This window comes from Antennarius striatus, chromosome 7, assembly GCF_040054535.1.
Source record: "Antennarius striatus isolate MH-2024 chromosome 7, ASM4005453v1, whole genome shotgun sequence".
NCBI classification, from domain to species: domain Eukaryota; kingdom Metazoa; phylum Chordata; class Actinopteri; order Lophiiformes; family Antennariidae; genus Antennarius; species Antennarius striatus.
The window spans coordinates 6856465-6868457 of NC_090782.1; the positions used below are offsets into that span (position 1 = coordinate 6856465).

At 42.4% G+C, this 11993-nt stretch overlaps 1 protein-coding gene across 4 annotated transcripts; it reads right to left on the reverse strand.

Moving 5' to 3' along the window:
- Positions 1–82: 82 nt before the first annotated feature.
- ncln (nicalin) lies at positions 83–11183 on the reverse strand. Of its 4 annotated transcripts, none has more exons than XM_068318977.1 (15): positions 10918–11183; positions 10134–10324; positions 9450–9594; positions 9261–9355; positions 7868–7948; positions 7473–7576; positions 6775–6863; positions 6036–6175; positions 5703–5881; positions 4667–4754; positions 4523–4561; positions 3866–4026; positions 2953–3006; positions 2732–2810; positions 83–2477 (listed from the first exon to the last, which is right to left on the reverse strand). In XM_068318977.1, exons 1-15 carry the CDS (start codon positions 11090–11092, stop codon positions 2415–2417), a joined length of 1683 nt encoding a protein of 560 aa, XP_068175078.1. In that variant the 5' UTR covers positions 11093–11183; the 3' UTR covers positions 83–2414. The 4 variants fall into 4 exon arrangements, with proteins under 4 accessions (XP_068175078.1, XP_068175077.1, XP_068175076.1 ...); XM_068318976.1 differs by having other exon boundaries at positions 3866–4029; XM_068318975.1 differs by having other exon boundaries at positions 5655–5881.
- Positions 11184–11993: the final 810 nt, after the last annotated feature.

Sequence of the window (11993 nt, forward strand, 5' to 3'; positions counted from 1 at the left end):
ATTTTCATTGCATCAGGTATTGTGAAACTGTAACAGTTCAGATCAGAGGTGAGTTCATTTTACACAAATGGAAGCTGTTTCAATAAATTAAATATCCACCTGAACCACACAGTATTTCCTTTGTGTTGGTAAAATAGAAAAGTCATTTATACCATGTAGATGTGTTTGGGAGGGCACACAGGTTCATGCAGCGACACAGAAAATACAAAAAGAAGAAACATCCATCATTCACGCACAAGGCAAAACCGGGGGATGGGGTGTTCAAGCAAAAACTACAGCATTAATATTGGATACATCAATACCTCATTAAATTAATATTCTAGGTGTGTTTAAGATAGGTTGCGGGTCAACGCGGACGTGACCCAGACTGTAAGGCTTTAAAATCACTGATCAAGTCAAATCACATTATTGCTAATCAGGAAAAGATCAAATTCAGCACATTTTCTACCGATAAGGGAGTGAAAGGTAAGTTTTATCTTGTCATTATGTGCTGTACATTGTACTCAACACACTCCGTACACAGGATCTGATATACAAAACTGCTTTTGACATGAACTTTGAGAATCAGCAGGATGATTTTTAAAAAAAAAATCAATTTCATACTATAAAGAAGACTTAAGTGGAAAAATAAGACACAAATGTTCACACAGCATCATAAAAGCGTGACACAAAAGGCCAGAAAGTAAACTTGTGGTGAAATATGCTCCAATTTTATCGAACTTTACATTTTAATCAGGAAGTAAAAGGGATATTAATACATAACTATTTGGCAGGGGTCTTTTCCATTCCACCAAGCCAATGGAAACACGATAATCTAACCAGGACGTCACAGTTTATTCAGACAGATTAGGAGTACCGGTAGTCACTGAGCCTTTAGAGAAGTTACCTGCCTGTGTGTCACTCAACCTTTTTATCCACTGATCATTTCTTATCTCCATACTGACCCTTTTTAAATGCAGCTAAATGCAACTTTAACCCTTTGCTCGCTGACGGTCACCTGGGGCTGCTGCCTGAAACATTATCCCCCCCCCCCCCCCTCGCTGATCAGCTTCAAATATATTTTTCTTTCACATATTGTATCTAAAATTTCAGCAAAATGTTTTTTCAACTTTAAATTTCTCATCCAGTTGTGGTTGTTGGTAGAGATGGACACCCAGGGGGAGTGGGGGGGTTAGGAAGTATCAGCCAGAGGGGTGGTCTTGCGGAGGGCGACATCAGGTCATGTTGGTCATGAAGCTGGAGGCCTGCATTCATTCTCTCACAATTTATCCCATTTTCCTATATCAACGCATTATTTGTCTTAAAACGTTCAAATCCTGTGCTACACTCATCGGCTCTTGCCCATCGAGTGACGTGAATCATCACGCCTGCAGGTGCGGAAAGGGAGGAAAGGGTTAAAAGTTGGCTCATGGGTCATTCACTGATTAATCTGATCATGTCAGATCATTAATCTGAGAATAACGATGGTAGCTCCATCTTTTGTAACACGACTAATTTGATTTGCAGATTTTATGTTATTTTGATTGACTTTATCCTCAAAAACAGCAGCAGAAGGTCTAAAGTGTGGATTATTAACCGTGTTCTGATATATCACACACAGAACCTCTCCGTCGTTACTGTCAAGAGGTAACAGGACAAACTGGTTGCTTTTGCCAAACTTTAAAAGGAATCTGAAAGTTCAAATTTTCTGTTTCAGAGCTAACCCAATATTGTCTAACGTTGCTGAAGTAAAGATCTTTAGGTGTTATACACAGAGCAGGTGTGTGGACTTGAGAGTATGGAGAGGAAGAATAATATTTACTCATAGTGTTCGAATGTGAGCATTACAATAAAGGAAAACCCATCAATACATGAACCTGTTCTCTAGAAACAAGGTTGGTGAATGAATCTCTGGACAAAAATTCTGGGACAAACTGTGTGGTCAGTTTCTCCCTGTAGCTGCCTGAGACAACATCGGTTAGACAGAACAATCGTGAGCAGTATACTGAACGGAGGAATGGAGAGGCGATCAGTTTTACAGTAACATCACAAACGATCTCAAATTCACTTAATCTCATCTAGACCTCAAGAGTCGTACATCATCCCTCACACGAGTCAAATTAACAGGAAATATTTCCAACACAAGAGATTATCGTAAGTGAAAGACATCGGTGTTCGTGAAAAGAGGGAGTGCAAAAATGATTCCTGAATATTCTGGTCCGTGAGGCCAAAGGGATTAAGCTTGCAGCAGGGCTGGAGCTGACATCATAGTTCACCATAGAGGATCAGGACGAGGGAACAGGAAGTGATTCTGCTGGTTTATAAATCATCATGAGAACACTGGATAGGCCCAGAGTCAGTTCTTACTGGTTGATTTACAGAAAAAAAAGGGGATATCTGTTTAAAAAAAGAAGAAGAAAAAGTCACTGTTCACTTTAATGGACCTTTGTCTTTGGTTGGGTGATCCTACGAACAACACTGTACAAGACTCCAAAGTTCTGTAAAAGAAGAAAGGAGAGGTTAATTTTAATTTCATCTTTCCAGACACAAATATAAGAATAATCTGTCTGATGCAGCGTCATCTCCTACGTCCAATAACACAGGCAGCGGCTAGGAGCACGTTACCAGGGTTAACATTTACTATCGTGTCTATGATCCTCTCAGATGTTGACAAGTAGACCTGACAAGACCTTTCTGTGATGTGCTGCATGTAGTGAAGGGGCTACAGATGACAATAAGCCCACTGACTTACCTGAATAGCCAGATACATCATGCCTAAGTAGGCTGCAATACAGACAGCCAGCAGCAGGTCGAAGATGGCCGGTTTCACCCTGAGAGTCACCAGAGCGACAAAGAGGAGAGAGCAGAGCAGTTATTTAAAGTGATTTTCCTCATTTACTCCTGTGAGCAACAGATGAAAAGCAGAGGAGACGGCATCAATTGTTCATCTGCAGCTGTGAGCTCCAAACATACCTGTAAGCATTCATCGTCTGCTTCAGCTGGTCATAGAAGACAAACTCTGGATCCCTGAAACAAAGGAAGCATGCCGTTACGATGAAGACACGCGTCGGTGTTCTGGTTGACTCAGACAGTCGTCTGCATGTTATTCCCCAACAACACACACACAGCTCACCGGTCTACCATCTCAGGATGTTAAGACACACACACGTTTTCCTTTGCTTTTATAGTTTTGCCACTAATGGCTTAATAAATATATGATGGTGTGGTAAAAAAAACAAGTGACTCATTCAAAAACAACTAAAGAGGAGGATTAGATGCAGCTCCACGTTTCTTTATGCAGCTTTGGTCATTAGTACAGCAGCATGAAACTGCCTGAAGTGGTTCATGTGCAGAGGCTCCATGCCAGCAGACAGGAGCACCAGCTGTCCAGTTTAATACAGGATGCAGTGGAAAAACCCGTTTGTTTCAACAGACTACATTTATACAGAACACTGATCAGTCTTCAGGTAACACACTGAAGTATCCCTCTACTATAATACCTACTTTAATTACAGTGTTGGCAGCTCAGATTCCTACACATCAAACTCATAAAAATCCAGATGAAGCCAGAAATACTCAGACTCCCATCACAGGGTTTCCATTCAAGAAAAATAGAAAGAATTGACTTATGGCCCAATAAATTTCACATCTCATCTGAGATACGTCCCACTCCCAGCAGGATCCTAAGTCCAACTTCTAAATAGATGTGACATAAAGAGCTAAGAGCACCATTTAGTCACAAGTAGAAAGTTTAATTAAATAATTACTTAACTTTCTTTTGTATTAGACTGTTGTTGTATGAGTGTGTGAAGCCATGACTGTGACCAGCAGGGGCATCGCCCAAGTATACTAGATTCTATTGTCCCTCCTTCACGCTGTTGCTTACCTTTTGTCAGCCTTTACATAGTGTCTCTTGACATCTTTGAGGTAGTGTCCCAGGTGATACTCCAGTGTGGTCACCACGCTGCTGTCTTTGTCCACCAGCTGAGCGGCGCGGGGCTGAGCCGTGAGCCAGTCCACCACCGCCGACAGCTGCTCCTCCTGGACCTGCTGATGTGAGCAGACAGAGAACAGATCACAGCAACTCCAGACGCCTCGGAGTCACAGAAACCGTAACCGCCGCAGACAAGGACAGAGCATGATCATTATTACTGTAATGTCAAAGATCAAAAAAAGACATTTTTATATGAAACAGCCTTAAAGAAGAACAGAAATGAATTTCCACACTGAGAAGTTATTTTTGTCATTCATCCTACATCACATGAGTAATAAATTCAACACTACTTAAATTGAGATGTGAGTTTTTAAGAGACGGTGAAAGATAACATTAAAAAATATAAGATTTAGTGATAGAATCATAATAATTAAACAAGATATTTTTGGGGAATTTCTTCTTTGAGAGATTAGTGACAGGAAAAAAGGAATAACAGTGGCCTGACATGAAGTGAAGGGCTGGTGGTGGGCACTGAACCCCCGACTCCTACTAACGTTTGCTCAACTGACTGAACTGTTGGTTTTAGACCAGCAGAATTCAGCGACTCACCATTTGTTCAGTGAAGATCTGCAGATCTCTGGGTGCCCCCTGTGTGACCCAGGAACAACAAACATGATCAACAAACATGTGGCGTGATGACTTAAAAGTGGGAGGTGTCAAACATCAAGGCGTCCTCTCCCTCTGGGCCTTTACCTTTTCTGTCAGGTTGTAGATGACCCTGGCCAGAGCCTCTGCCACTACTTTAGTGTTCCTGCTGAGTTTCTGCATGTCTACATGAGGCCTGTAGGCATGCAGGCACACACACACACGCACACACACACACACACGCAAACCAAAGACAGTTAGAGGAAATGAAACACAGTAATCCCTCGTTACTTGCGGTTATTGCGTTCCAGTGAAAAACGAAATTCTGCGATATAGTGACCATTTTTATTATTTTTGGTAATTTAAACGTTTATGAACCCTCCCCATACTGATATTAAACCACCTTCTATCTGTATTACCTTTTCCCCACACTCTTATTGACTGTTTAAAGCACTTTTGTATCAAAGAAAAGTGTTTAACACACGGAAGTGCGCTGCGTTTTGTGCGTCTTGGAACGCAGTGCACGCACGGATGCTGTCAGCCAATAGAATGCGCATACGGTAGCACATGACTACCTGCTAAAAATCTGCGATGTAGTGAAGCCGTGCATCTTTAAGTGCAAATAAGCGATGGTTTACTGAAGACAAATATACCAGCAAGAATCTAGAAACCCAGAGGAGGAAGTGGAAGGAGAAGCTAGTAGCAGCTTCCTCTACATGGCGGCTCAGCAAATATCCAAACATGTGATGCCTCAAATGTGAAACCGCAACACTGAACAGATAAATGGTTATAAATGGAGACGGATGGTAAACGTTAGCCAGAACAACAGAATACAGTTAGACTTGAGGACATGGTGTTGGTCCTGCACTCACACAGGTATTCATGTCATAAATGATGTTTAGTAAGCACTGCTCACATCCTCATGACACTCCAGTCTTCAAGGGATGTAACGGGATGTAACAGAGCTCAGTGGGTCAGAGGAAGGGGAACGGGATGAGTCTACAACAACACTGACGGCGTGGATGAGAATGACCGGGGGATACAGTGGAAACTCTTTTCTTTCGATGATTCAGAGACTTGCAGTAATGAAACCCACCCAGCAGTGGGCTCTCCCGCTCCGTGGCGAGAAGATGGGGACACTGACCGCACGTCCATGATGCTGGAGCGCTGCGCCAGGCGGTGGGACGGCAGATGGGACAATGTGAAAGCTGGTAAGCGGCGGATCCCAAAGCGTTCGTGCTCCCAGGCCAGCATGTCGTCTGCCAGGTTGATTTTCTTATGGACCATCGAGAACTTGACCTCTGGGTACTGACTAGCAACCACCTGAGGGGCAGAAACATAATCCTAATGTATGTAATCCTAAAAGCTATCTGTCAAATAGGATTTGACACATTTTTTAACTAATATTCAAAAATGAAAGTGTTCACATAGGTTGGTATTCATGAAAAAAAATTCTTGAACCTTAAAGAAAACTTACCAACTCCAGCTCCTTGAGCAGAAAATACTGAGGAGTTCCCTCCTTAGGAGGTTTGGACACATGGAGGTGTAGAGAATCTCCATTCCCTAGCGTGTCCAGACACAACACAAAGGCAACGTTGTCCTGCAGGAGACTGGAGTCTGGATAAAACAGAAGTGTACAGAGGGAAAAGTTCATAAGTTAACGACTTTTTGAACAGATGCAACGTAAACGGATTTTTACCAAAGCAAACAGCTCCATATAATAATCTGTCATCAAGTTAGGATTAGAGGGAAAACACCCTCAAACTGTTCCTACCAGTCCAGATGGTCTTTATCAACACAGACACGTACTGCTGTGTGTGTGTGTGTGTGTGTGTGTGTGTGTGTGCGCGCGCGCGTGTGTGTGTCACTATTGTCTTACTGAGCTGGAGTGTAAATTTATTTTACTTTTTACTTTTTGATAAACAACTATTTATTAATCCTGAGATTAGGGTGTTAAATAAAAATAATCTCTCACCACCGCTCAGCCATCAAGCTCTAATTAGCTCTTCAAAGTTTCTACTACTCAATGATTTGGAAATAATATAGCCAAAAACCTTTCTATTTTTAATTTTCAAATCATCAAATGAAAAAATGATTAAAATTTTGAGTTTTTTAAAGAATTTTCTTGTGGACCGATCATCAAATCAAATATTACCAGATGCAAAAGAAACTGACAAGGCATTCTGTCAGTATTGTACTGGACAGCTGAACAGTACCTGTATGGTCCAGGTTGTCCTCCAGCCAACGTTTGGTGCCTTGGTAGTTAAACTTCCCCCCACCGGATACAAAGAACAGCAGGTTGTACCTGAACACAAAATATAATCAGGTCAGACCTGCAGGAAACATCAACCGAGGAACCCTGGAGGGGGGAGGAGGGAGGAGGAGGAACCGGTACCTAAAAGCCTGGAAATAGAGACTGAAGGAGTCTGAATATCTTCTTTCCCTGTCGGTCCATAATTCCTTTAATCAACATGCTCTGTAAGAGGCGAGTTCCTTCACTCAGCTACTATTAAGTACATTTGGATGTCAGACAGAGTGTGTATCATATTATTGACTGCTCTAAATGTTTAACACACTCAGGGGTGATTCTTCTTGGCGGTGGAGTACTTAGATAATGTTCCATAAAGCCCTCAAAAAGCATTTGGAGGACACTAACACCATAAATCTGACAGATGTAACAAATACATTTTATCTTATGGTGGGATAAACCACTCAGGTCAGCAATCAATAGAACGTCTGCACTGTGTGCATAATGTATACAGTGAATGCAAAGCAGAGAGCTTCTTTGAGGTGTTTGTGTTGATATAATTTTAGTAAATAAGAGGATACGGACATGCACAATGTTATTATGGGATGGTAACTGTTTAGGAGCTCAGGAAGGATCCACAACGGTTATGGTGGCCTCATTACTCACCCAGCGTGTGTCCTCTTGTACGTGTAAAGTTTGGAGAAGAGACGAGCGAGCTCTAATAACATCGACACCCCACTAGCGTTTGAGTCTGCGCCATACGACAGCCACTGGGGGGAGACACACACACACACACACACACACACACACACACACACACACACACACACACACACACAGATTATTTTCCTGGCCTGTGTTGCCGTTACCCTCACAGCTGTGTTGCCTTTTTTTGTTGTCCTGAGATTCTACTGAATCAAGACTCAAATTAAATCAACTGAGAATAAATGAGGGGATTTAATTGAACAGAACAGAACAGATACTTCCTCTGGTGCAAAATAGACAGTATGCTTCTAAAATGTCAGGATATATTTGTAGGAGAAGAAAAGCAGTGAACATACTGGAGCAACACCAAAGGAGTCATAGTGAGCAACCACGACAATAGTGGGCAGATCTTCTCCTCCGACTCCTGCCAGACGACCCTGATGAATAAAGAGAAAACACAGGCATGAAACAACTTTTAGAAATAGAATGACTTCAGTCATTAACAATACTGCGTGTAATAAATCGGAGGCAGTTAGCCAACAGTTTTGCTGACATACAAATTGGGCCACTGACCACAACGAGAGACAGCGAGACTTCAAACTTGGATCAAAACTGCCTAGAACATTCAAAACGTTTTAAAAACAAATACAACGGCATTGGATTCTTATAAAAGAAAAACATAAATAACATTTATTTTCATGCAAAAAACCCCATCGATAATCTGTGACGGTGATAGGTTTATGTTTACTGTTTTATCGTCTCGTCTTCAGTCACTAATCTGTTTCCTGGTCACGGATTACGCTGGAGCCTATCTTTGCTGGCTATGGGTGAGAGGCAGGGTACACCCTGGACAAGTTGCCAATTCTTTGCAGGGTCACAAAGAATCATAGAAACCCACTCCCACTCAAACTCACACCTACAGACAATTAATAGTGACCAATTCACCTAAGATGCATGTTTTTGGAGGTAGGAGGAAGCCAGAGAACCTGGAGAGAACCCACACACAAACATACAGACTCCACACAAAAAGGTCCCAGGTGGAACTGAACCGTGGACTGTGTGCAAAACAGGTTTTGTTTTATAAAATACTGAACTCTAAGCAATTATAACTAAGTATCGTTCACAGACTTGAGTTAATTGGATCAAACACTCAGAGGATCCTCCTCTCATCAAGACTGAAAAAAAAAATTCATAAAATTCTGTTTCTTTACCACTGAGTGGTCATCCTGCTTGAGGTCAATGTAACATCATCCCCCAAACCCAAATCACGTGATCCTAGGAGACATTTCTACCAGCACAAACCTGCTGGTGTGGTTGTTTGTTTTTCTATTTAGTAACTTGACAGCAGAGTTTAAAAAAACTCACAAGCTCTAATAAAATAATGAGTCAATAAAAGACTGACAACGGCAGAATCTGTAATTTTCAGAAACTGGCACATTTGAGAGCCATACTGGTTGGACGCTATTTGTGACTACCTGTAAATGTGTTATTTTGTCACGGTCTCCACGGCAGGAGCTCAGTCCTCTGGGTCTTTGACTGGGGACCGGAGGGTGGCTGGTTCAAAGCCCATGTGAACCAAAATGATGGGAGAGAGAACTGACAATGGAGAGGTGGCCAGTTGACGCTCTTGTGTGTGTGTGTGTGTGTGTTTGTTTCAGGGCCTGTACATGTATATACAGTAGATACACGTATGTATAAAGGGGATTATTGAAGTCTTCTTCAAATAAGGGATTCAGTTCAGCCTCTCACCTCTAAACTGGTGATGGCCCAGTCGCTGATGGCTTTGCTCTGACTTCCACTGGTGACCATCTGGAAGCCATTGGCTGTGGCCGTATGCAGCAACACTACAGCAAAACAGAAGAAACTTAATATCAAATAATGCCAAATTTCGCTCCTGACAACCCAAAAAATAAGCTCCGTCAACGACAGATTCAATACCTTCAGCAGCTGATAATGAGCCCTGTGAAGAGGAGGAGGTCAGGGTTTGGGTGTAGATGGACAGCAGTTCATCGTCCTCCATCGCAAAGTAGACGGGGACGATGGTCTCTGTGGCCAACATCTCTGGCTCCAGCTCCATGAATTGCTGCACAGGATAAAACACAGGGAAGAGCAACAGTTCAACAACAAAGTGTTGGAATTAAGATGAGAGCAGACAGCACTTTGAAACAATTCTGACCAAAAAATAAAATTGCCTTGACATTAATTCACTATAAGTGGATGGATGTGGATGACATCTATGCAAACTGGGGACACTTTCACAGTTCTTCCTCTCTTTGTTGTTAAGTGTCACTAACCTTCAAATATATGAATTAGACAGATGGCCCTGCCATCAGAGCATATCATATAATTTCACACTGGCCTCTACAAATATGGACAGAGATTATTTGAAAGAGTGTGAGCTCTTGTGAAACACAAAAGTTGGTGATATCACTTTTACAATGCAAAGAAATAGAAGAGAGAGAGAATTGAAACAACTCTCCTTAAACTGGTAAATCTATCAGGAGAAACAGACAGATGCTGCTTGATTGCGATAGGGACCACTGCTTCCTAAGAGCAGCTCGGCACGTATGTCATGCATCACAACAAAATTCTACTTCTCCTTGTGTCTAAGTGTAAAATCACCTGTACTATGTCCTGGGGCACAGCAGACATGTTCTTGGGCAGGATGATGACCACAGCGCCAGCGGACTGGCGTAAGGCTTTCTGATACTCCTGGTAGGAGAAGTCTGGCAGCCGCATGATAACACAGCGACGACTCAGTACCTCTGCCTCCACAGTACGCGCCTCTGTGTTCAGGATGGCATTTCTGGTGCCTGAAAGGACAAATCCATCATGAAACAATACTTCAGGTCTCTGATGATGAGAGAAAAGGGCAAGAATTATATGTCATGTAAATAACCCCAGGCATAAATGAGACAAAAACCCATCCTAGATCAATATATTTGAACTAAGAAGCTGAGCCTCAAGCTGATCATAAGTAAAGGACAATTCAAAACCATGAAGCTTGTCCGTTCATTCATTTTTGTAAAAGTGACACCAGCAGCAAGTTCTGATAATCCGCGTCTCCAGTGCCCCGTTTAATAAGGTTACATGTTGTTTTCACAGATTTGTCGCACAATACCGCCGCACGTTTTAAAATAGCTCTCATATTACATTTTATTTTCATTTTGCTTCGAGAAACGTCAGCTAGCATCACGCTGCTACAGGCGAAGCTATGCTACATTAGCAGCTAGCTCGACAGTGCTCGCTTGCATTCTGTCACTGAAATGTTATTAAATATTACAGACACAACGAAGCTAATTCAAATATTAGCGGTCTCAGACCGTCCTGGCTTGTCGCCGGGTTAAATTGGTATTATCGTTCGTATTTATTCCACCGGGTTTCGGTTCAGAAATAGCTCTCTCACCGTACGGCTGTCCCTGCAGGTCGTACTGCTGCATGCGGTACACCGTGAACTCATGTGCCGCCTCGGCCGGGAGCGGGGACACCAAGATTAGCACCGCCGGGATAAATACAATAAAAGTGAGGGGAAAAGAAGATTTAAACATGTTATCGAACACTTCACTAGCCTCCTCAAACATCGTGGCGATTGTATTCAGCACACAGCAATGGTCAGTGCAGTATCTCCAGCTGTCAAAGCCCTCAACGACTGATAGCCAGAATCCCCAGATTGCCTATCCAGTCAACTGTGATAAATAATTGTGATCCGGCAAATAAATAGACAACCCTAACTCCAGCACTCGGACTATAATAAATATATAAATATTGATAGTTTATGATAATTGAATATTAGCAAATGTTGTGTATTAATGTCTGTTTTTTTAAGTATGGGATAACATCTTTCAAATGGAGTTGAATCACGGTTCTTCAGGGATCTTCTCGGGCAGCTAAACATGAAGGACCATGTTTTGATCAACGATGCCAGATAGTGACACCAGATGGAGGTATACACCACATAAACGAGTCATTAGCACTGTCCTACCATTGGCTGTACGGTATTATTGATAATAATAATTATTTTTATTAAAAATTAAAATCCTCCACCTTCTTGATCTCTTCTCCCTCTAACCTCACTCTTCCACTTGGGTCCCTCTCATTCACACACATGTAATCTGTCTTACTGCGGCTAACCTTCATTCCTCTCCTTTCCAGGACAAACCTCCACCTCTCTAGCTTCTCCTCCACCTGTTCCCAGCTCTCACTGCAGATCACAATGTCATCTGCAAACATCATAGTCCATGGAGATTCCTGTCTAACCTCGTCTGTCAGCCTGTCCATCACCATAGCGAACAAGAAGGGGCTCAGAGCTGATCCCTGATGCAGTCCCACCTCCACCTTGAACTCCTCTGTCACACCTACAGCACACCTCACCACTGTCTTACAGTCTTCATACATGTCCTGCACCGCTCTAACATACTTCTCTGCCACTCCAGACTTCCTCATACAATACCCCAGTTCCTCTCTGGGCACCCTGTCATCAGC